The sequence below is a fragment of the Lepus europaeus genome, chromosome 7 (assembly GCF_033115175.1).
Source record: "Lepus europaeus isolate LE1 chromosome 7, mLepTim1.pri, whole genome shotgun sequence".
Classification (NCBI taxonomy): domain Eukaryota; kingdom Metazoa; phylum Chordata; class Mammalia; order Lagomorpha; family Leporidae; genus Lepus; species Lepus europaeus.
Window position 1 is genome coordinate 31,269,234 of NC_084833.1, and position 25,011 is coordinate 31,294,244.

The 25,011-nt window shown below is 46.2% G+C and overlaps 1 protein-coding gene across 3 annotated transcripts in view; it reads left to right on the top strand.

Annotated features, from left to right (window-relative positions):
• Window positions 1–13,357: 13,357 nt before the first annotated feature.
• The window catches only part of FBXO3 (F-box protein 3), a 44,541-nt gene continuing 32,887 nt past the window's right edge, over window positions 13,358–25,011 (top strand). For all 3 annotated transcript variants that reach the window (XR_009866369.1, XM_062196324.1, XM_062196325.1), the window contains exons 1-3: window positions 13,358–13,495; window positions 17,663–17,752; window positions 21,979–22,142. Coding sequence is in view for 2 of the 3 variants with exons in the window: in XM_062196324.1 (XP_062052308.1) it covers window positions 13,392–13,495; window positions 17,663–17,752; window positions 21,979–22,142 (358 nt within the window). In the remaining variant the exon portion in view is untranslated. The remainder of the gene's footprint in view (window positions 13,496–17,662; window positions 17,753–21,978; window positions 22,143–25,011) is intronic.

Below are 25,011 nucleotides of genomic sequence, written 5' to 3' on the forward strand. Positions count from 1 at the left end.
TAACAAGTGTTTAACCTTGGACTAATGTCACCCTTGTTAGTAAACACTGTGACCAAAGATGACTGTTTCAAAACATCTGATGTAATCTTGTTTTGCCTTCAGAATTGTCCCCGTGTGTGTGTGTGTTCCTGTCGGTGTGCTCTGCCGCTCCAAAGTAAACACGGCAGAGGATCCTGCTGACCTGTCATTTATCTCGGTTGACCATGGACATCGAGTTTCCTGATGTTCCAAGGTTCCCTCCTGTGAGTGGTGGCTTTCAGCCATGGCCCTGGCCCCTGGCTTAGTGTTTGGACTGTAATTTGATGGTATGCTCCCACTGCCTCCTTCAGGGCCTGGGGCCTGCTGGGTCACCATCGATGCTTCTGCTCAAAGTGTGCATTCTCGGAAAACAGGCACTCTGGCCTCCCTGCCTAGATACCCTGGCGGGAGGAGGGCTAACAGCAGCTCTGCACCTGCTGCTCCTGGAACAGAGTCCCTGAGTCCTTGGCCCTGTGTTCCAGGTTCCTTCTGTTTCTCAGCTGGGGCCCCCAGCTCCACCCCAGAGCCCTCCTGTGGATTCCGGGTGTGTTCACCCTGATCATGATGTAAATCCCCGGTCAATCACCTTTATTCTGCAGAGGTCCACTGAGGCTGTTTGCTCTAACTTCTGGCTTGCCTTACATTTTCAGGAGGACGAATCATCCACTTTATAGCAGTGTTTTCAAGATAGCTTAGAAACCTTGCTGGCGCCGCAGCTCATAGGCTAATCCTCCGCCTTGTGGCGCTGGCACACCGGGTTCTAGTCCCAGTCGGGGCACCGGATTCTGTCCCGGTTGCCCCTCTTCCAGGCCAGCTCTCTGCTGTGGCCCAGGAGTGCAGTGGAGGATGGCCCAAGTCCTTGGGCCCTGCACTCCATGGGAGACCAGGAGAAGCACCTGGCTCCTGCCATCGGATCAGCGCGGTGCGCCGGCCGCGGCGGCCATTGGAGGGTGAACCAACGGCAAAGGAAGACCTTTCTCTCTGTCTCTCTCTCTCTCTCTCATTGTCCACTCTGCATGTCAATAAAATAAAAAATAAATAAAAAATAAATAAATAAAATAAATAAAGAAATAAAAAAAGAAACCTCAATGACACAACTGAACTAGTGAGTATAAAGTGTATACTTTAAAACGGAGAAAATGTAACTATCCAGCATAAGGAGCTTTTCTATGGTGACAGCCATTTCAGTTAACACTTTTTTCCCTTAGTGGCCACAATGGACAGGGCCCAGCACTCCCTATCTTCTTCATTCTGACCTGTGTCCCTTCTCTGTGGGATGTTCCCATGTTTGTACTTTGTTGCCACCTTTTGCATGTTATTACTCAAGAAATTACCAGGCTGATCCCACTCCTGGGAATTTATCCAAAGGAGATGAAATCAGCATATGAAAGACTGAACTGTACCCCTATGTTCATTTCACCTCAATTTACAATAGCTAAATAATGGAATCAACCCAGATGTCCATCAGCTGAAGACTGGATAAAGAACTTATGGTACATATACACGATGGAATACTACACAGTAGTAAAAAAAAAAAAAGAAATGCTGTCATTTGCAACAAAATGGATGTAACTGGAAACCATTATACTTATTGAAATAAGCTAGTCACAAAAGGACAAATACCATATGGTTTCTCTGATCTGGGGTAACTAATAGAGTGCTTGAAGGGTAATCTATAGGAGTGAAACTGGCACTGTGAGATGCGATGATTTTGAACAGTCCTTGCCTTGACCGTCAAGGAACAATGTTTTTCTTGTTTGTTTTTGTCCTTTTTTTTCTCTTCATACTATTCAATGAACTCTCTACTTAGTGTAGGGTTAATCTTATGAGCATAAAATTAACTGAAAATTGATTTCTGTAAAAAATAATAACGGGGAAGGGAGAAGGAGAAAGAAAGGTGGGAATATGGGTGGGAGGGAGGTGTGGCAGGAGGGAGAATCACCATGTTCCCATAATTGTATATATTAAATACGTGAAGTTTGTATTCCTAAAATAAATTACCAGGCTAGCATTGTGGCATAGCAAGTAAAGCCGCAGCCTGCAGCACCAGCATCCCACTTGGGTGCCAGTTCGAGTCCTGACTGCTCCACTTTCAGTCCAGCTCCCTGATAATGCACCTGGGAAAGCAGTGGTGGATAAATGGTCCAAGTGCCTGGGCCCTTCCACCCACGCAGGAGACCAAATGAAGCTCCTGGCCCATTGCAGCCATTTGGGGGAGAGAACCAGTGGATGGAAAATGTCTTTCCCTGCCTTTTCCTCTGTGAAAATTTGCCTTTCAAATAAATAAATTTTTTTTAAAAATTCAGAAAAATGGAATTCAATGATTAGTTTACTTAAAAAAGAAACAAAGAAATTCCCACATGATGTCCTGAGTTCTCATGTAGCACTTGGAGGCCGAGCCTTTCTTACTTTATTTTGTAAATTCACCTACAGTTTCTTGGAAGCTTCTCCACTTGCAGAATACACGTATTTTCCATCCAGTCGGACAAGAGGCATGTTGATCGTGAGGTCTTGTCCTCTGCTTTTCCCCCCATAACTGGCATTTTTAAGGACTTGCTAATTAAATTCAGTTTCTTTAGCGTCTTGGCATGGAAGCGACCATGGCTGTGACTTGTGAGGCATCACCAAGAAACCAGGTCAGAAGCTTTAAAGACCTGAGAAATAGACTACAATTGGGATTGCAGTGTTTCAGAACCAGAGGGAATTGTCAGAATCATCTTTTTTCTTCCCCCTCATCATATTTGGAAAGAAACCCAAGCCCAGACGTGTGAGTGATTTTCTCAAAGTCACGGGTGATAAGAGAGCCAGGTGTGGGGTTAGATTCTAGATCTCCCAGCTTGCTAGCAGAAACATCCTTGTGCTAAAAAAACACAAATGGCCAACCTATGGGTATGTGTTGTGTTGCAGTGGGTTAAACTGCTTTTGAGATTCAGGCATCCCATATTCCATATCAGAGTTGCCCGGATCAAACCCCACCCCTGCTTTCTACCCAGCTTCTTGCTAATGAACACCCTGGGAAGAAGCAGATGACCACTCAGGTACTCGCTTCCCTGCCACCCACGTGGGATTCCCTAGCAGGAGTTCCTGGCTCCTGGCTTGGTCTGGCTCAGACCTGGTTGTTGTGGGACTTCAGTAGACCAGCTGATGGAAGATCTCTCTCTCCCCGCCTCCTTCAAAGAAATAAAAATAACCAAACTTTAAAAATGGCCAACCTAGTGTTGAAATTTAACCCTTTTGACAATCTTGACCTTGGAGTCTGAGTGTAGCAATGAACTCTAGAATAGTTGTGCAATGGTGGGTTCTGCCCTCAAAGACCCCAGATAACCCAGTGTTGGTGAGCAGCAGCCCTCCTGAGCCTTGATAGTCTTGAACTTCCAAAAGCTTTACTATAGCCTTCTTCCAAATGACGAAAGTACCTGTTATCATAGAAAAACAGTAGAAATGGAAAAAACCTAAGTGAATCATCTCTACTCATTCCCTCTTACTTTCCACCTCTCTGTCTCCAGGAAATGAGTTCACAGCTGCCTTTTTATATCTCCCATAGCATTTCTATACTTTTTACAAACACACAACTCACACACAGTGAGGAGAAGCATTGTTTCTTTTTCCTCAAGATAGAACCATACCGACTTTAGAAGTTGGCAAATACAAAGATATAAGAAATATGCCTTTTTGGAAAATAAAATTCTACATATTTATTATATGCTTCTTTTATTAAATTATTAACACATAGTAATGGAACACCCAACAGGTAATGTTAAGAATATTTAAAAGTTTTGAAAAGATTTCCATTTCAGTTTTTGGTTTTACAGACTCTCCCTTCCTCAACCATGCAATATATCCTTTCTGAAGGATTAAGTAGGTACTGGGTGTAGACACACACACACACATAGTATATGTATATGAAAATTTATTTATTTATTTTTGTGAAAGGCAGTGTGACAGAGAGAGAGAGAGCGGGAGGGAGAGAGAGAGATCTTCCAGTTGCTGGATCACCCACCAAATGACAGAAATGGTGAAGCCAAAGTCAGGAGTCAGGAATTCCACCCAGGTCTTCCACATAAATGGACAGGGCCTAAGCACTTAGGTCATCCTCTGCTGCTTTCCCAGGGGCATTAACAGGAAGCTCGTCTGGAAATGGAGTAGCCAGAACTTGAACAGGTGCTCCAATAGGGAATGCTGGCATCATAAGCGGTGTCTTAACCGACTGTACCACAGTGCTGGCTCCAGTACTGAATATATTTTTGCATGCTAGTATCATCAACTCATTATAGATAAGAAATAAGATGACATATTTTATTTCCAGGAAGTTCACCTTCTGGCCTAATTATTAATAAAGTAAAACAGGCTCTAAAAATAGATCAACCTGAATTCAAAAGTTTCTGCACTAAAAGAAAGCACATTATTTTAAAAATGACATGGCTACATAACAAGAGTCCCATAGATGGCTAGAACTAATTAGACACAGAAAAACACCGCCGTGCCTTGCAAACAATCCCCCAGTGTTACCAGCACACCTGGCCTTCACTCTCCCTCTACAAGGATTTCACCTGGCCCGGTCCTACCTATCCTGCAATGCTCCACTCAGCAGAGCATCCAGTGAGCAAATTTTCCTCCCTGGCCCACACCCAGTGTAATCATTCCCACCTTTATGCTTTCAACACCATCCACTGACACTGACACTATCCCAGTTCACCTTGCTGTGAATGTCAGTCAGGTTCAAGTTTGTCTTGTACACTTGTGCATCAGCAAAGTGTGGGGTGTGTCCACATGTCCCCTCCCCTCTTTCACACAGGAATGCACAATTATGCAGAAATACTCACACCAGAGCCCGATATTGCTCTTACCCGTCAACTTCATTTCTACCCCTAATTCTTTCCATTCTGACCCTCTCTGTAACTTATCTGTAGCCAACTTCCTGTAATGGTATTTGTTATTTTCTGACTTGAGTGGAATTCTTTGTTTATATTTTCATTTAATATAGAAAGGTCTAAAGTTTTAAACTGGCATCAAGGTATAGTTTTGATAGGAAAAATATATTTGCCATTCTGATTGTTATTAATGTCAAATCATTTTGCAATCTCATTTATAATTTCTTATTTCATCCGAGTTCTGAAGAGTATGTTTTAATTGCTTTTTTTTCTAGGTCAAATGGTTGGACTTTTGGGATTACCCATTTATTATTCATTTCTAGTTTTACTATAGTTGGGTCACAGAATGTGTTCTGTACTAATTCTACATCTGGAACTTAATGTCTTGTCCAGCTATTTTGGGAGCCATTTAGGAATTTGTGAGAAATGAAAAAGCACTTGCAACTTTTGACCCTAAAATAATTTCACACCTAAAATCTATGCAGTGAATGTAACTGAAACAATTCAGAAACATGTGAATGTATGAGGAAACTTACCACTGTGGTGTTGATCACAATAGTAACTGGAAAATGTGTGAACATCTCACAAGAGGAGACTGCTGGCACACTATATGATGCATTTATATCAATGATCACCCATGCCACTCAAGACAGCATGAATGAAAATTCCCCAGCAAGAAGCATCATCCACAATTTGAGTCAAGAATCACAAATTATACCTCAACATACATGTAGCCCCTATTTAAAACCACTTATACATGCTGTGTCTGTATGTAAGAGGAAAATAAAGAGAAAATATTTAATGGGATTTGGGGAAGAACACTTGTTTTTTTCTTTCTGTTTGATTATTACCATGATTTACTTGTGTAATAAAAAGTGTTTGCTGGATAAATGACAGGCTGAGAAGTCCAAGGTCGAGGTGCCAGCAGACTCAGTGTCTGGTGACGGGTTTATGGATGGTGATTTCACGCTGCGTCCTTACATGGACCAAGGGGCAAGGCAGCTGCCTGCGGACCCCTTCATCAGGGCATTCACCCCATGAATGACACAGCCATCTGTGTCATTTTAAGAGGCCCACCTCTTAAAATCTTTTATTTCTATTTTTAAAGATTTATTGATTTATTCAAAAGTCAAAGTTACAGAGAGCGAGCAAGCAAGAATCTTCCATCTGCTGGTTCCCTTCCCAGATGGCTGCAATGGCTGGGGCTTGGCCAGGCTGAAGCCAAGAGCCAAGAGCTTCTTCCAGGTCTTCCACATGAATACAGGGGCGCTACTTTCCCAGGCAGTTAGCAGGTAGCTGGATTAGAACTGCAGCAGGTGGGACTCGAACCAGTCCCATAAGGGATACCAACGTCACAAGCAGTGGCTCTACTGGCTACACCACAACACCAGCCCCAGGTGTTCTTAAAACCATTCTCCTTCAGGGTTGGAGTTCTATCCCATGAATTTTGAGGGAACACAAACATTCAGATCACAGCACAACCCCAATTTCTGGACTATTTCAACATGCACTCTGCTCTTTCAGCCTTCTTACCCATGTCTCACAATTTCTTCTTTTGTTTGTTTAAGAATTATTTATTTATTTGAAAGAGTTACACAGAGAGAGGAGAGAGAGGTCTTCCATTTGTTGGTTCACTCCCCAAATTGACTACAATGGCTGGAGCTGTGCCGATCTGAAGCCAAGAGCCAGAAGCTTCTTCTGGGTCTCTCACATGCGTGCAGGGGCCCAAGGACTTGGGCCATCTTCTGCTGCTTCCTCAAAGCATTAACAGGGAGTTGGATCAGAAGTGGAGCAGCTGGGACTTGAACTGGTACCTATAGGGAATGCCGGCACCACAGGCAGCAGCTTGGCCCCCACTATTCCTTATATTAAGTTTCTGTTGCAATATCTAGCATGGTTTCTGTTTCCCCAAGGGACTCTGATCTGCTCAACTCTGTGTTATTTCCCCCTACACACACACACACACACACACAATGAGGATGTTCTCTTCCTGCTTATATTTTCTTTGCCTGCTCCCAGCTTCTGGGTGCCAAGTTGCTTGGTGAAGCAAGGCAGCAGCAGTTTGGCGCTGTGCAGCTTAGAAATAGCTGATGACAGCTGACCTAGCCAGGTGTGCAGAGGAATTCAGCTCACCAGTAAACAGACTGGCCGAAGTGACCAAGAGCTCAAGCATTTGCAAGTAATGGTGGATACTAGGTTGGGTATCTCTGTGTCCCTTCACTGGTTCCACTACTGTGGTTAGCTGGAGCATCAGTTGAGTGAACAGGCTGTGATAGAGTACATGATGCCCATATATGTTTGGTTGATCTTTTTATTTTTTTTATTTTATTTTTGACAGGCAGAGTGGATAGTGAGAGAGAGACAGAGAGAAAGGTCTTCCTTTTTGCCGTTGGTTCACCCTCCAATGGCAGCTGCGGCCGGCGCATCGTGCTGATCCAAAGCCAGGAGCCAGGTGCTTCTCCTGGTCTCCCATGCGGGTGCAGGGCCCAAGAACTTGGGCCATCCTCCACTGCCTTCCCGGGCCATAGCAGAGAGCTGGCCTGGAAGAGGGGCAACCGGGATAGAACCCGGCGCCCCAACCGGGATTAGAACCCGGTGTGCCAGCGCCGCAAGGCGGAGGATTAGCCTGTTAAGCCACGGCGCCGGCCTCCTCTAGACTTTCATCACTTCATAACCTTTTCAATTGGGGTGCCCCATATGGAGGTGCCTTTATTAAACCTGGACTTTGGGTTTCCCAAAGGCCTGATCAAATAGCCTTGGTATTTGTGACACTTTTGTGTGATGGCCAGGGTAATATGCCACGTAGATCTCCTGCTGCAGGTAACATAGTGACTGAGAATGTCAGTTTGCTATCTGTCACACTTTCTCATCATGTCCACATGCCCCTTGAGCTGTTCCCAATCAATAATTAAGTATGACAAGGTACTGGTGCAGGCTAATCATGGGGGTCTCTGGACTTCTCATTGGGCATCTTCGGCTCAAGGACTCTCCATTGGCCTGAGACGTCCTTGGAGCTCCAGACCAGTCTGAGACTTCCTGTCAAACCACCCTTCCTTGGCCTGTCCACAAGCGTCTGATCTGCATTGCAGTCTGGGGGCTCCCCTTGCTTCCTCTTTCTCTCTCTCCTCGATCCCTCACAACCCTTCAGACCCTTCTGACGTCCTGTATGAAGATGTATTTCCATCAGTCTCCAAGTTGTGCTTCCATCAGAGCTATATCCAAGAATAGCTCCTGAAGTTCAGTCAATTACTCAGTGTGTCAACTATGGGAGGCCTCAGGAACTTATGGCCATGGCATTCCATGGGATTTGCCCATCTCAGAAAAAGTTATTTCATTGTTGAACCACGGTATTTTTCAGATGCACATCTTATGACAGAGGTCCCAGTGAGACAACAGCTTTGGTGTAATGATAGGTGGATCCATCCATGTCTAATGGGAGGGCAGCTACCTGTTCCTGAGGTTGGCAGAAGTATCAGGAACCAGGCTTGGGGCCAGCGCCGCGGCTCAATAGGCTAATCCTCCTCCTGTGGCGCCGGCACACTGGGTTCTAGTCCTGGTCAGGGCGCCGGATTCTGTCCTGGTTGCCCCTCTTCTAGGCCAGCTCTCTGCTGTGGCCTGGGAGTGCAGTGGAGGATGGCCCAAGTGGGCCCTGCACCCGCATGGGAGACCAGGAGGAAGTACCTGGCTCCTGGCCTCGGATCAGCGCGGTGTGCCGGCCGTAGCGGCCATTGGAGGGTGAACCAACGGTAAAGGAAGACCTTTCTCTCTCTCTCTCTCTCTCTCTCTCTGTCTACTCTGCCTGTCAAAAAAAAAAAAAAAAAAAAGGAACCAGGCTTGGGCTTGGCTGGAGGTGCCATTTCCACATCACTACAGAATTTTCTGGGTATTGGAGTTCAGATAGGACCCGATGCAAGCAGAGAATGTCAGGTAGCAATGCCATTATGTCTCCCTTCAGTGACATTCCTGTTTTTCCAGAGCAGGACAGTTTTAGGTTCATTAGTGGAAGTATGTCCTTGGAAGCTTGGCTGACAAGAAAGTGGAGTCTTATTTCCAAAGGCCCCAGGGGCTGTGAGATTGATCCCTGATATCTGTGAAGGAGCTAGATAGATACGACTGGACTGCTTTCTAAGTGATTTGCCATTGGTGTTTCCTCCCCACGTGTAGTTGCCTACCTGGTACATTAAGCATGAAGTAAAAATCCCAGGTATGACTTGTTTCTAGAGTAGGCTACCCTATCCCTACAGCTGAACACAGGATTAGCATTTTGATTTCAGTAAGTGTATAACATTCGGGCATTCGGCATGGTGGTTAACACACTGAGTAGAACACCTGCATTCCACATAGGCTGCCTGGCTTTGAGCCACAGCTCTACTCCCAATTCCAGCTTCCCACTAACACAGACCCTGGGAGGCAGCAGGTGACCACTCCAGTACTTGGGTTCCTGGCACCCACGTGGGAGACCTAGATTGAGTTCCGAGTCCCTGGTTTTGGTCAGGCTGGCTCCAGCTGTTGTGGCCTTTGGAATGTGAATCAGTAGATGGGAGCACTCTCTTTCTCTCTCTCTCTCTCTCTCTCTCTCTCTATATATATATATATATATATATATATGTGCCTTTCAAATACAATAAATAAATATGCAATTTAAAAACAAGAGAATAAAATGTCTCTCTGGGCTATGACACGGACGTCACCAAGCAGGTCACAACAGAGCTGTTTCTTCTTCCTCGGAAGCCAACCCACATCTGTAAAACCACATGCAGCAGAATGCAAGCAGCTCACTCAGAAACTGGAGTCATCAACTCAGTGCAGTGTTTTGTCCCAACCAGTCATTCTCCCTGAATGAGTGCCTATGCAGCTTTTTGGTGATGCACTGCTGGAGAGTTGGTTATGTACTGCTGGACTTGGTAGATGAAGGCACATGATAGAGTGACATCTCAACAGAGAGAATGTTCAAAAGAGCATAACTAAATAAGATCCAAAGCACAGATTACTAAGAGAGTTAAGAGCTGGATGAGTGGATCAATAAGAGATGGTGAAATACCCAAGGTTTAGTGCCAGAAGGAGCTGCTACTAGCTCTGAAGTAGACACACAGTATTGTCAGACACAGGGGAGCTGATGATAGGAAAGACTGCACCAACAGGAACTGTCTCCAAAGACGAGCACAACTGCAGCCAAAATCCCAGCAGGTGGAGGTGAGACACCCTAATTCCTCTCTTCTCTCCCCTTCCCCATTCTCCTACCAATGACACCCCCCCATTGGCTTAGCCTAGCCTGATGGCAAATCACAAGGGAAGCCAGGCAAGGGAAGAGATCCTAGAAGACAGCCTTGTGGGGCACAGAGGGCCTTTTTTCCTCTTCTTCCTGGAGTGTATAAAAAAACAAAAGTACCGGCCCCTCCAAGCATGATCATGTGTCACTGATGGCACAATTGTAGCTCAGCCATGCTCTTGTATCAGACACTGCAAGATCAACATGGCTGCTTACCTGTGTAAGCCTCACTAGGACACTCCACTCGTGGCTTCTGCAGTCCTGCAGGGCTATTGAACGATGGATGTGGGTTTTCAGCACCCTGGCCAGTACTGCATCTCTTGGGAGAATAGTTTTCCTCTCTGCAGGGTAGCAGATATCATTTCAAGAAGGCAATCTTGGCAGGCTTGGCAATCACAGGCTACTGCTGGCCACCCCCTCAAGCCACCATATGAGAAGTCACCGGTAGGTGTGTTCATTTGGCAGGTCTCCTCACCATGCTCCCAGGAAAGTTCCCAAGCCGCAAGAGAACAAGCAGCATGTTGCAGACAAAAACAAAATAAAAAACATTTGTGGGGTGAATTCAAGACTATTTAAGGGAAGTCTCTGCAGGCACCTAGTTGGATCAGCTGCTAGCACTATGCTATCAATCTACATCCATTCTGGGCTTTTCATCAGCCACGAGTTTGCCTGTGGTTTTGCTCCAAGAACAGCTGAATCCAAGCCAGAGCTCTGTGTCATTGCATCGGGCTGACTGCCTTTCTGAGCTGCAGAGTCAGTCCTACCTCGCCATTGTCCCTGCTGCAAAGCAGAAGCACATTCCCGACTTGTTCTGAGCTCTGCTCTCCTTGGTGCCAACCACCAGCAGCCCTTTGGCCCAGGGTTTGTCTCTGGGGCCACACACTTGTTTGGGGGAGTTGGCGTCTGGCAGTTCCACCGTGGTTCCCCCACCTCCCTGTCTCCTGGGCTCCCAGAAGCAGGAGCTGCCTCACCATAATCAAGAGACCTGACACCAGCACCCCCAGGAAAGAATGTTTCCTGCCTCAGGGAGGCCCAAGGGCAATTCCAGATGCGCTTTGCACATGGACACAGGGAGTGAAGCTTCACAAGGCTTCAGAGGCCAAGGGCACACCCATCAGTACCACATGGCACCACTGCAAACTGAGTGGGTGGGGCTACATGCAGAGAAGGAGAGTACACAAGACCTCCTCCCCCATTCCAGCTCCCATCTTTCTTGTCCCATGGAGAGGTGCCCCCAGGCTGGGCAGAGTGAGACTGTACCTACCCCCAAAATGCACTCAACAGAGAGGTCCCCTACACTACAGTGTTCTGCATATGGAGAAGGAGGCCCACCTAGGCCACCATTTTGCAGGAGGCCAGCATCTTGTGCTTGCTGTCCTGACTCCGAGATAACTGAGTTTTGCTGAGGCAGGTAGTTGCTAACCTGCCCAAATGGGGAGAGGGGCTGGTGTCCAGTGCGGTGGTTAACATGCTGCTTGGGATACCTGGCTTCCTGCTATTGCTCACCTTGGGAGGTAGCAGATGATGGCTCAAGTACTTGAGTTCCTGCCACTCACAGCGGAGACTTGGACTGAGTTTCAAGTTCCTGGCTTTGGCCTTGCATAGCCTTGGCCAGCGTGGGCATTGGAAAGTGAATCAGTGGATGGCAGCTCTCTGTCCCTGTCTTTCCCTAGCTTAATCTCTATGTCTGTCTCCCTACCTCTCAAAATTAAAATAAATAAATAAAAATGTGTGTTCACAGGCTTTTTTTCTTTTCTTTTCCTTCAGTTCTATATGGCTTAGATGGCACTGTGTGGGATTCTGTTTTTCTTTAAGGTTTTGGTATTTTCTTCATCATGGAATTTTACTGCATTAATTTGGACTGTTAAAAAATACTGCATTACAGATCATTTCTCTTGGTTCCAGAGTGTTTTGATATCTTCCTTCAAGTTTGTGCCTCTGGTGCGTGTCTCTTTCACTTCACCTCAGCCCTGGCCGTAGCACTAAGGTAACTCTGCATTAGGGCATAGCTTAGACCAAGCCTAGGTGCAACAGCATAGCAGAAGCAAATGCACTGTGCCTGAAGCCCTTCTCAGCTTTTGGATTTAAGACAAGCAGCCCATCTGAAGGACAAATGGAGACCAACATAAATTAGGATCAAATCTCTTTGCAACCACTTACTTATATAAATAGGCAGAGCTCCCCTGCAATGAAATGCAATAGAAATGACTGTTCTGTTTCCATTTATACATTTCACCTGAATTAACCTTTCAACTTGTTGAATGCCATTTGGGGTTGTTAAGGAAGCTGATGACTGAAAGTTTACACCTGGTGAGACCGACAAACAGGAGACAACCAACCTGAATCCAGTGCAATAAACGCTCTAAGTGCGTTTGGAAGGACAGAGATGGAGATGGAGTTAAGGGTTGTTTTGTCTTGTCTGGCTGGGCAGACAAGGGATTAAAAACATCAAACAAAACCATAAATAGAAAGCTTACGAGTATGGCAAATGCAGACAACGAACTTTTGGGAGAACAGGGAGATCGTTTCCACTTCTCCAGTCCAGGAGTAACTTCCTCCAGCATGTGGAAAAGTCTGGAAAAGGCAGCTTGGGGAATGAACATTTATGCAGAAGCCAGTCCATCATTTCACACACAAATGAGATAATTACAATCCCTCATCCGCCACAGGTGGGCGAATTTCATTTCCCAGTTTGGGAGATGAGCTTTACCCCGAGAGGGGGGACTCGGCTCGCAGCTGCCTGCCGCGGGCCGGGGTCTTGCGGGGCGACAGAGGCTGAGGGGTTCCCGGGGTGGAAACGAATACAAGCGAGGCGTGTGAGGGTCAAGGGCGGAGCCGAGCTAGCCTGAGATAACGCGGCGAGGCTTCGAGGGCACCGGCTGTAAAATCACGCACGACAGGCTGAGAGGACTGAGGCAGAAGACTCGGGAACGGAGGCTGACAGAGTTTAGGAAGCAGAACACGAAGGCAGGATGGGGAGACGTGACGGGTGCACAGGGAAGAGAGCGCAGCCAACGCAGCGCGGTCCCGACAGGCGGTGGTGCAGCCGCGCCTCCTGAGGGCTTGCGGGGCGTTGGGCGGGGCCCTTCCGGGTGCCGCCCCTCTGCCCGCCCAGAGGGCGGGGCAGGCCTGGCAGTTACATAACAAACCTGTGCGAGCGGCTGGGGCGCTGGCGGCGGGGCGGGGCCGGGGCGGGGCCGGGGCGGGGCCAGACCTGCACCGGGGCAGGCAAGATGGCGGCCATGGAGGCCGAGACGGCACCGCTGACCCTAGAATCGCTGCCCACCGATCCTCTGCTCCTCATCTTGTCCTTCTTAGACTACCGGGACCTAATCAAGTAATGGGACGTCGCGTAGGGCTGGGGTGGGGACTCGGAGGGAGGAGGCGGTGAGGCAGGAGGGAAGGAGGACGAGGCCGCCGACAGAACGCGGACTCCCACGGCACAGAGGGTGACGCCAGGGCCGCTCTTATCCTGCAGAGCCCCCCGGGGACCCGGGCGAGACTGGGGCGGGAAGGGGCCCGCCCCGAGGTCTTCCTCCTATTCTGGACCCAGGCCTGAGGAGCGACAAGGTCTGTCTCCGCCAGGCCGCGGCGAGGCCCAGTTGCCAGGCAATGCTCCCCACGCCGTCCCGCAGCGCCCGGTGGACCCCCGCGGGTCCCCGCCTGGTCTGGCACAGCCTGGCGGCTGTGAAAAAGCCGCTGTCCAGGCCGAGCACTTTTCTCTGGGGCCCGGGGCCCTGCGGAGGCAGGCGCCTGCGCTGTGAGGTGGGCGGCGCGCCACAAGGAGACAGGTGGCCCCGACCCCCAAGGGGTGACACCGGTGCCTCGATCCCTGGCGAATTGTTTTCCTCTCGTTTTTCCTCCATAAGATTGGATGCTGACTTGTGTTTTGGGACTGAGGTACCCGAGACAGTCTTCTTTTCCTGTGCGCTTTGGGTTTCCCACCTGACAGGCACCTGTTCCCAAAATAAACACTGGTTGCTGAAAAAGGTAGCTAAATGCTTCATTCTTCAGAACTTGGGGTTCCCTGGGACGGGGGAGGACATGGCACTGCCTCCCCCAGCCCTCGGGTGTCACGATTGTTTACATCTTGTCAGGTGGTGGCATGGCTGAGTTTCGTGTCCTACCGTGTGTACTTGGAGAGGAGACAAATCGCCCTCAGGATGGGTGGCCAAGATCCGTGTTGTTCGTGTTACCGCTGACCACTGGAGTGTAGGCACCGGTGATTGTGCCTTGTGTTGGTAGGGTCTTTTTAGGAATGCACACTTTTTGGAGTTGCAGATAGCTTTGGTTGGCATAGTTGAGCGCTGACAGAGCTGTGAGCTCTTGGCCACTTCTTGCAGTGTGTGCTTGCACCTGTTTTTCTGAACAAGTCCTCTTTCTCAGGTTCGGACTCAGAGAAGGGAGAGTTTTCTTTGGGAAAGGCTGCTCTGGCACCACCTGTTTTCATCTGAAATATTCTGCTGCTGTTGCCTCTTGCTGTGTAGATGCTCCTGATTTCTCCTCTGCTTTTGAGTGCTGCTAGAGGGGTTTTCCCAAGACAAATCTAGCTGCCATTCTTCAAAACAGAACACCCCTTATTTACAGACTGTAACCTCAACTTCTGAGGCATTGAAGGCCTTTACCACCTGGCTTACTATCTAAGGCTTTTCAGACCTTATTTCTCCTCCACTATCTTATTTGCACAGTTCCCTCTGACCAGATCAGACCTCTGCCAGCATACCACACTCCTGTGCCTTTTTTTGTTGTGTGACTTAAGTTCCTAACCTTTTCTGGAATGCCTTGGTCTCCTTCTGTCAACCTGGCAAGATAGAACCCCCTGTTTACCTTCTTCCTTTTATTTATTTATTTAAAGATTTATTTATTTGAAAGAGAGAGAGAGATCAATCTTCCATTCTCTGGTTCACTCCCAAGTGGCCGCAATGGCCAGAGTTGGGCCAGACTAAGCCCAGGAGCCTAGAACTTCATCTGGGTCTCCCACATGGGTGCCAGGGCCCAGGCACTTGGGCCATCTCCCACTGCTTCCTCAGGCACATTAGCAGGGAGGGGGATGGGAAATGTAGCAGCCAAGACTCGAACCAGTGTTCATGTGGGATGCCTAACCCTCTGCAGTACGATGCCGGCCCCCTGCGTTCTTTGTTTCTCCACAGTATTTCTTTGCCAGGCCAGATAGATGTGCATTTCTCAAATTTTCAAGTTTTTTTTATTTATTTTTTTTTTAATTTTAGTGACTGCTGTCTGTCAAACTGTTAAATGGGGGGATGGGGAAGGGAACACAGTAGTGAACAAGAGAGAGAAGGTCCCTCGGTGGGCTTCCAGTGTAGGGGGCAAGATGGAAAGACAAGTAAGCGCAGACTTAAGAAGAGAAGCTGAAGGAAATAAGTAGGTTTCTGCGTGAGGGAGTGGGGGGAGAACTGTCACTCCACGGCGGAAGGAGCTGCCGTACATGACATACAGCACAGTGCAGCCCAGGTGGAGGGAACAGTGTTCAGAGGCGCATGAGGTTGTGCGACAGGACCGTTCACCAGCATTGCCTGTTGGAGGAGCTAGGAGGCTGGTGCTGCCGAGGTGGGGAGTGACTCAGAGATGAGGCTGGTGAGATCCTGCAGGCCCTGGTGAGCCAAGGTGGGGAAAGCAGATTTGATTTGGAATGCTTTAGGTAGTGATCACATTTTGAAACAGAAGGGACATGATCCTTCTGTAAATGTCTGTGGAAATAAATTCAGTTGAATACCATGAATTTTATATATATAAAAAAAGTGCAGTGTACTACAGTTTCTTTCTTGTGTCACACAGCCAAACTTTGGCAAGTCTAGCTCACTGTTAAGCTCTGATGGTTTTGTTGTGTTTTTGCTGAACTGGGTTGGGTTGGATTAGAGCAGTCCTTGGGACATCATGTGGCATCATTTGCATGGTTTAAGATTGCGTGATACTTTCTGCATTCCATAGTGATTCATTGTCTACTGCTTTTCACCTTTACTGCGCATCAGAAGTACCTGTGGCACTTTTTGAACATATAGACACCTGACACATGGATCTCACTCCTAACCAACAGAATCGGTGTCCAGAAGAGTGGTTTTCAATCCTGGTGTGCATCCAAATCACCTTTGATGCTTCTTCTGAATTCTTTCATGTTGTTTAACCGCTAGGGCAGTGCAGGGAAAGGAATCAAGAAAAAACTGGAGGGATTCTTCTGTTTATAAAAGTTAGTTCGGGGCTGGCGCCGTGGCTCAACAGGTTACTCCTCTGCCTAGTGGCGCCGGCACACCAGGTTCTAGTCCTGGTCAGGGCGCCGGATTCTGTCCCAGTTGCCCCTCTTCCAGGCCAGCTCTCTGCTGTGACCAGGGAGTGCAGTGGAGGATGGCCCAAGTGCTTGGGCCCTGCCCCCCATGGGAGACCAGGAGAAGCACCTGGCTCCTGGCTTCGGATCAGCGCACCAGCCGTGGCGGCCATTGGAGGGTGAACCAACAGCAAAGGAAGACCTTTCTCTCTGTCTCTCTCTCTCACTGTCCACTCTGCCTGTCAAAAAAAAAGTTAGTTTGGGCATCTCCTGAGGGCGACAGAAAAGAATGAGGATGACGTTTCTGCAAAACCTGGAATCAAGGGCTAGTCTGTTTACTGCACGTCGGTTTTCAACATGGCCTTGACAGACCCTGTTTAAGATCCCATTTATTGATTAGCTGATGACCAAGTGAAATTCTGAAATTTCTGTAACTGTGATTTCTCTTCTGAAAAGACAGAAATCCATTTTTGTAATCTTAGGTTCATCCTTCTTTTGCAAATTATCTGTAGAGATGTTTATTTGATTGAAGCACTGTTGTGGTTAGAAATCTGAATAGTAAGAGAATTCTTTGCTTCTGACGCTACGTGCGTGCGTTCGGGTAGTCAGTAACTTGTATGGGTGTGAATATGGAATCAGAACTGCTATAATGTAGACCCCTTTTAGAGGCAGACTCTTTAACAGTTGCTTCAATGAGTAAATGTTTTTGGCTGTAGTGTTTAATTTTTTTCCTGTAAGGAAAAAACTAGAACATAACAAAGGGTCTGTGTAGAGACAATTTCCAGTAATAAGTAAAGTTTCCTTTGAAACTACTTAGTAACTACTTCTTATAAATCTTGAGAAAAGAAGCAAAAACAACCAAAAACCACTTTGTTTAAACTGAATAACATTTCTGTATGTAGACATGATTACTGTCCTGTCAGTAAGTGCAGGAAAGTGCCTGACCAGAGATGAACTCCAGTGGCATATGTTTTATAGATTTTCCTATGAAAATTATAATTGTAGAAGCTTCAGAGTTTATTTGGGAACTAAAATAATTAAGATTTCACTACTCACTAGCTAACACAATGAACAGGTTTAGAAAATATTGTTTTGTAACTATTAGGGTAGTACGTGGAAAATAAGCAAAAGGAATAAAGCAAAACTTAATGAATATTTTGGCTTTCATTTTTAAATTGTTTTTCTGTTTTCTTTTATGCTAACCACGCATCTGGTTACTACCAGTTGTTGCTATGTCAGTCGAAGACTAAGCCAGCTCTCAAGTCATGATCCACTGTGGAGAAGACACTGCAAAAAATACTGGCTGATATCTGAGTGAGTATGCAGGACAATGTATTCTTGCTTGACACTTGGCCTGTGGCTCCTGTTCCGATTCTCCTCCCTAACCCTGCCTCCAGCGTTGCCTTTGATGGTTCTTTTTGTATCTGCCAGTAAGTGTTGACGTTCTCCAAGGTTCTGTCCCTAACATTCCGCACTTCTTCCTCTGTGAACTCCCCTGCATGCTTTGTTGTAGTTTCTAGCAAGCACCTTTGTGGTCCTAACTCCCAAATCTGAATCTCATTCCTTGGCATCCCCACTGGACTCTGGGCTTTGTTTGCACAGCTGTTTGCTGGACATTTCTGGTGGCTGGTGGCTGTCCATGTGAGCTACTGGATCCGGTCAGTGTTAGCAAGCTGAACAAAATGGAGGTGTAGATGACAGAGGTGGAGTTGGGAAAGGAGAGGTGGGAATACTAATGACTGTCTTTGAGGGGCACAAGACAGTGACTCAAGGTGGTGAAGTAGGAGAGGTGCATGTGTACGAACAGAGCTATCCCACATTGAGAGGAGCAAGAACAGGGAAGGGAGAATTATTTCTCTGTCCTCGTCTTTCACTTTGGTATTTTGTAGTTAAAATAATAAATCAAGAATGAGCGGTATGAATATTTAAAATTATAGAGACAATTTCCAGTCATAAAGTTTCTTTTGAGGGCTTGGGCTTAGAATAGAGGATTAACTTTTCACTATAAATTCTTTGGTGCTTTTGGTTTTGATAATATGCATATATTTTATTTATATTGATAAAAAGACGCTCCATCCGTAAGGAAAAAACCACCCTGAATTGCTCTTTTCCGCCCTTCCCAAGTCTGTCCTTTTGCATTCGTAGTCTTCACAGCAGCACCATCTTCTCTGACGCTCATCCTTGGGGCTGGCACTGTGGCGCAGCGGGTTGACGTCCTGGCCTGAAACGCTGGCATCCCATATGGGTGCTGGTTCAAGACCCGGATGCTCCACTTACGACCCAGCTTTCTGCCATGGCCTGGGAAAGCAGTAGAAGATGGCCCAAGTCCTTGGGCCCCTGCACCCACATGGGAGACCCTGAAGAAGCTCCTGGCTCCTGGCTTGAGATAGGTGCAGCTCTGGCTGTTGCGGCCAACTAGGGAGTGAACCATGAGTTGGAAGATCTCTCTCTCTATCTCTGCCTCTCCTCTCACTATGTAACTCTGACTTTCAAATAAATAAATGAATCTTAAAAAAAAAAAAAAAAAAAAGAATGTAGAGGCAGCGTTCTGGAGGAATATGCTTGAATAAAAAAGCCTTAAGCTTAAAAAAAAAAAAAAAGAAATCATCCTTGACCTCCTGTCTTTGATTCTCCCCACATGCAAGCCTTTCTGACTTTAGTTTCAGCATGTTTCTTTATTTCTTTTACGATTTATTTAATTTGGGACCAGTGCTGTGGTGTAGCAGGTAAAGCCACCGCCTGCAGTGCCAGCATCCCATATGGATGCCGGTTCGAGTCCCGGCTGCTCCACTTCTGATCCAGCTCTCTGCTATGGCCTGGGAAATCAGTAGAAGATGTCCCAAGTCCTTGGGCCCCTGTACCCACGTGGGAGACCCGGAAGAAGCTCCTGGCTCCTGGCTTCAGATCAGCGCAGCTCCTGCCATTGCGGCCATCTGGGGAGTAAACCAGCGGATGGAAGATCTCTCTCTCTCTCTCTCCCTCTTCCCTCTTCCCTCTTTCCTCCTCCCTCCTCCCTCTTCCCTTCCTTCTCTCTCTGTGTAACTCTGCCTTTCAAATAAAATGAATAAATCTTAAAAAAAATTATTTATTTGAAAGGCAGAGTTAAAAAGAGAGGGAGAGGCAGAGAGGGAGAGAGAGAGAGATCTTTCATCTGCTGGTCTACTCCCCAAATGGCTGCAATGGCCAAGGCTGGGCCATGCCGGAGACAGGAGCCAGGACTTTCTTTGGAGTCTCCCATGTGGATACAGGGGCCCAGCATTTGGGCCATCTTCTGCTTTCTCAGGTACATTTGCAGGGAGCTGGATCGTAAGTGGAGCAACTAGGACTCAAACCAGTGTCCATACAGGGTACTGTTGTCACGGGTGGTAACTTAACCTGCTATACCACAATGCTGGCCCCCCAGTATATTTCTTAAAACTAACTATTTATTTATTTGACAGGTAAAGTTATAGACAGAGAGAGAGAGAGAGAGAGAGAGAGAGAAAGGTCTTCCTTCTATTGGTTCACCCCCCAAATGGCCGCTATGGCCGACGTTGCACCTATCTGAAACCAGGAGCCAGGTGCTTCTTCCTGGTCTTCCATGCGGGTGCAGAGGCTCAAGGACTTGGGCCATCCTTCACTATCCTCCCGGGCCACAGCAGAGAGCTGGACTGGAAGAGGAGCAGCTGGGACTAGAACCCAGCACCCATATGGGATGCCAGCGCCTCAGGCGAAGGATTAACCAAGTGAGCCATGGCGCCGGCCCTGAAACTATTCTTTACATCTAGTAACCATAGTCTGAATTCAGTTCTTCTTCTTCTTCAACATCATCTCCTCACTCTCTCTCTCTCTCTCTCTTTCAAATAAATAAATCTTTGAGAGAAAGGCAGAATGGCAGGGAGAGAAGAAGAGAGAGAGGGAAAGAAAGAGGTCTTCCATTCACTGGTTTGCTCCCCAAATGGCTGTAATGGCTTGGGCTGGGCCAGTCCAAGCCAGGAGCCTAGGTCTCCAATGTGAGTGGCAGGGGTCCAAGTGCTTGGGCCATCTTCCAGTGCTTCCCTGGGTACATTAGCAGGGAGCTGGATTGGAAGCAGAGCAGCTGGGACTCCAACTGGTGCTCTGGTACGAGAGACTGGCGTTGCAGGTGATTGCTTAACTCAAGGTGCCACAACGCTGGCTCTGATTCTGTTCTTTTAACTTCCTCATAAAATGCTTCTGTGGGCATGAACATTTGGCTTAGTGGTTAAAACACACCGAGACCCCACATCAGAGGGCCTGTATTCAGTTCCTGACTCTTGATTCCAGCTTCCTGCTAATGTGGACCCTGGGAGGCAGCAGTGGTTCAAGGAGTTGTGTTCCTGCTGCCCACATAGGAAACCTGGATTGAGTTTCCAGCTTCAACCGGGTCAGGCATTTGGGGAGTACACCAGTGGAAGCCATTGGTGATGCTTTATTCTCTAAGGATAAAGCCCTAGTGCGTTAGTATAATTAGTACGTTATCTTAAAGGCCTCTGTCCACTGCCTCATCAAGCTATCAGCCTGATGATATCAATGTAGTTATGTAAGCATGATTTCTTATATGATTCAATTCTAAGTATTCTCTAACATGAAGCAACTCTATGTACCTTTAAAAAATTTATAATTACTGGTGCTGTGGCACAGCAGGTTAACGCCCTGGCCTGAAGCGCCTGCATCCCATATGGGCACCGGTTCTAGTCCCTGCTGCTCCTCTTCCGATCCCGCTCTCTGCTATGGCCTGGGATGGCAGTGGAAGATAGTCCGAGTCCTTGGGCCCCTGCACCCATGTGGGAGACCTGGAGGAAGCTCCTGGCTCCTGGCTTTGGATCTGCGCAGCTCCGGCCGTTGTGGCCAATTGGGGAGTGAACCATTGGATGGAAGACCTCTCTCTCTCTCTCTCTCTGCCTCTCTTCTCTCTCTGTGTAACTCTGACTTTCAAGTAAATAAATAAATCTTAAGAAAATTATAATTACCATGTCTTAAAATTCATAACCCACATACTATTCATATTTTTTTTAGATTTATTTATTTATTTGAAAGGCAGAATGACAGAGAGTGGGAAAGACAGAGACAAAGAGATCTTCCATTGACTGGTTTACTCTCCAAATGGCCACAATGAGCAGGGCTGGGCCAGGCCAGGGCCAGGCCAGGAATTCTATCCACTTTCCCAGGCACATTAGCAGGGAGCTGGATTGGAAGCAGAGCAGCTGAGATTCAAACCAGCATTCCAGGATGCCAAGTCACAGGTGGTGACTTAATCTGCTGAGCCACAATGCTGGTCCGTTATTCACATATTTCATTAAGGTTTATAAGACTTAGAAAAGTGTTAAGTGGAAAGTCAGAAAATAAGTGACTCATGATCCCACCGTGCCTGCAGTAATTCCTGTTAGCATTTTTGATGTATATATCACATTTTGCTATCTAATCTTCATTTGCAGCTAAAATAAACCACAAATCCTCAATAAAGTTTGTTGACAAGGATCTAAAACATATGCTAATGTCATTTCAAAAGATTTTAACTCTCTTTTTAAAAATCTATTTAGGGAAGAGAAAACACAGAAGAATCAGTGTTGGAAATCTCTCTTCATAGACACTTACTCTGACGTGGGAAGATACATTGACCACTATGCTGCTATTAAAAAGGCCTGGGATGATCTCAAGAAATATCTGGAGCCAAGGTGTCCTCGGATGGTTTTATCTCTGAAAGGTACTGGGAATTCAGGGTCTCTCTTCTCCATTTTAGTTACTTTTTAGGTCAGTTTAAATAAATAGAAATAGGTTAATAGAAATAGGTTTAAATTAAAGAAATAGGTTAGTTTCAGTAACTTTGAATCCCTGTTATCAATGCAGCTGTGCTAATGCAACCTTGTCTATAAATCACCCTTCGCATTTGGCCAAGGACGTAGAACACCAGTGTTGCCAAAAAGACCTCGCTCTTGCTCAGCCTTGACACCCCTCTGAGGTTATTTCTGAGAAGGAAAATTTGAGCTCGTTTTGTTCTTACATTTGTATTATATAGGGAAACTAGTAATACTCTGACTGCTTGGCAGACATTGTGGTGGTTTATTTTAAATATTTGGTTTTTTTAATTGAAAACCAGTGTTCTTTCCTATTTTTAGTATAGCTATGTGTTTCACAGTCTAATATTTGGAAAAAACCTGAATCTGAGAGCAGCATAAGAAAGCAAGCCTATCATTTTGACACTTAGAAAGCAGTTAAAACTGAGGTTTGGACTGAGAGCTGTTTGCTACCAGTATCTATGTGCCTCCTACTGTGCTCTTATTGTGTACTTTTGGCAAGAGATATTAGCAAGCGATTTCCCTTCATTTGACTTGTTAATTAATGCCTATGAAAATGTGTAGACAGATTGCAGATATGTTACTGCTTTTCCACTTTACCCTCCAAGTGTTTCTCTGATTTCTCCACTGATAGGAATTCTATGTGTGTTTTGGTTTTGCTCTGCACAAATTGAAATCGCTTATTCTCAAATGTTTTCCTTCGTCTAGAACGAAGATCTCTTTTGAAACAACATTCCTTTTACTTTTGTATTTCCACTGTAGTTTCCCATACAAGTATTACTTTTATACAGACCCTGATGGCATGACCAGGTGCTTAAAACTTGAATTACTAGTAGGAAGCAGAAAGAATCGTTTTGGCAGAGATAGGAGAGAGAATTTTGAAGGAAAATAGTCTTGCCTAATATTTTTTAAAGCTTATTTTCTTAGACGAAGAAAATAGTATTCTTTTGGTATGTGAGGTTAAATATTTCAAGAGGAAAGTAATTCTAAAAATAGGTATTTGGTGAGGATAAGTAAAATAGGTAAGTGCTTAAAATAGCTATTATGAACCACAAAGGTAGGCACTAAGCTAAGTATTTTGTATTACACCATTTAGTTTGCAAGCGTTCTCTAAGAGATGGGTAATTACTATTCTTACTTTATAGGTGTACTTTTTTTTTTTTTTTTTAAGATTTATTTCACTTATTTGAAAGGAAGAGTTACAGAGAGAGATAGATGGCGAGAAAGAGAAATATCTTCCATCTGCTGGTTCACTCCCCAAGTGGCTGTGTTGGTCAGGGCTGGGTCAGGTGTTAGCCAGGAGCCTGGAACTCCATCCATGTCTCCCTTGTGGGTGGCAGGGATCCAAGTACTTGTGCCATCCTCTACTGCCTTCCCAGGGAGCTGGATTGGAAGAAGAGCAGCAGCCAGGACTTGAATTGGTGCTTCAAAATTGGATACCAGGATCAGAGGCGGGGACTTAACCCGCTACAACACAATGCCAGATCAAGGTGTACTATTTAGGGCATAAAAAGCTGAGTTATTTATGTCCACAACGCAAAAGGCAGAGCCAGGATTTGAACAAAGAACCAACTCCAGAGCCACAGTTTTAGCACTGGTTGAAGTGAGATATGACCTATTCTCTTTTCATCTAGAATATCCTAGATTTCTGTAAGAACTAGTCCAATATTAGGACACTGAAGAGATGAGAATGGTTCTCCTTGTAGGCACCAAATTACTAAGAAAGGAAGAAACTAAGGCGACACAGCAGCCTCTTCCTTTTGTTCCATCCCTTTTGGTATTCCCCGGCTCCCTCACTGTTGTGGTCCAGCAGTTGTAGGTGATGTTGTCAGAGAAGTCCTCAACAGCTACTGATTCACTGCCAGTGCCCATTCTCTGGGGCTTGCTCTGAGCTGGAACAGAGGAAATACTTGACTATCTGTAGTGTGGAGTCCAAGGGACTCCAGGCTTATGAATTTTACAACTGAGTCAGGACCCCAGCTGTTCGCCTCAGGTGCACAGCCTCTGATTCAGTTTCAACATTATAGGTCTAACAGTTGGATATAGGCATTAGCCTTGGAGAATTTTTTATGGAGTGTCTTGAAATTATGGTATGTTATTGTTCCTGTAATGTGTCATCAAGTTTCATATTTAACTTCTGTGTTGGCTTGGGATGTTAGAGTTGGAAGGGACCAGAGAGATCCTTTAGACCAGTGGTTGGCCAGCTTTGTTTTGGATAGACCAAATAGTAAGTATTTTAGAATTTTGGTTCCCATGGTCTCTATCACAGCTATTCAACCATGCTGTTGTTTTGGGAAAGTGGCTACAGACAATCCATAAACACATGAGTGTGGCTGTGTCCCAATAGAACATTATTTACACAGGTGGCAGGCCAGGGTTTGACCTATGGACTGTCATTTGCTGCTCCCTGATTTATACTAGCACTGTCATTTAACAGGTAAAAAAACATAACCAGAGAGTTCAAGTGACTTGCGCAAGGCCCCATAATTAGCAAATGACAGAGACAGAACTCTAATCTAGCCTTCTTGGCTTCCAGTAACCAATTACTGCTTCTTCTATGAGTAGACTAATGGAGAAGGAAAATGAATGAATGTTTATTGAATACCAATACACTTTATTAAGCACTGAAGTCTACTTAATCCTCACTGTACCTCTTTCAAGTAGGTGACATTATCCTCCTCTTGCAAATGAGGAAGGAAACAAAATTAAAGAAGTTGAAATAACTCAACAGAGATCACACAGACAATAACTGGTAGAGCCAAAATTTGAACCATGGTC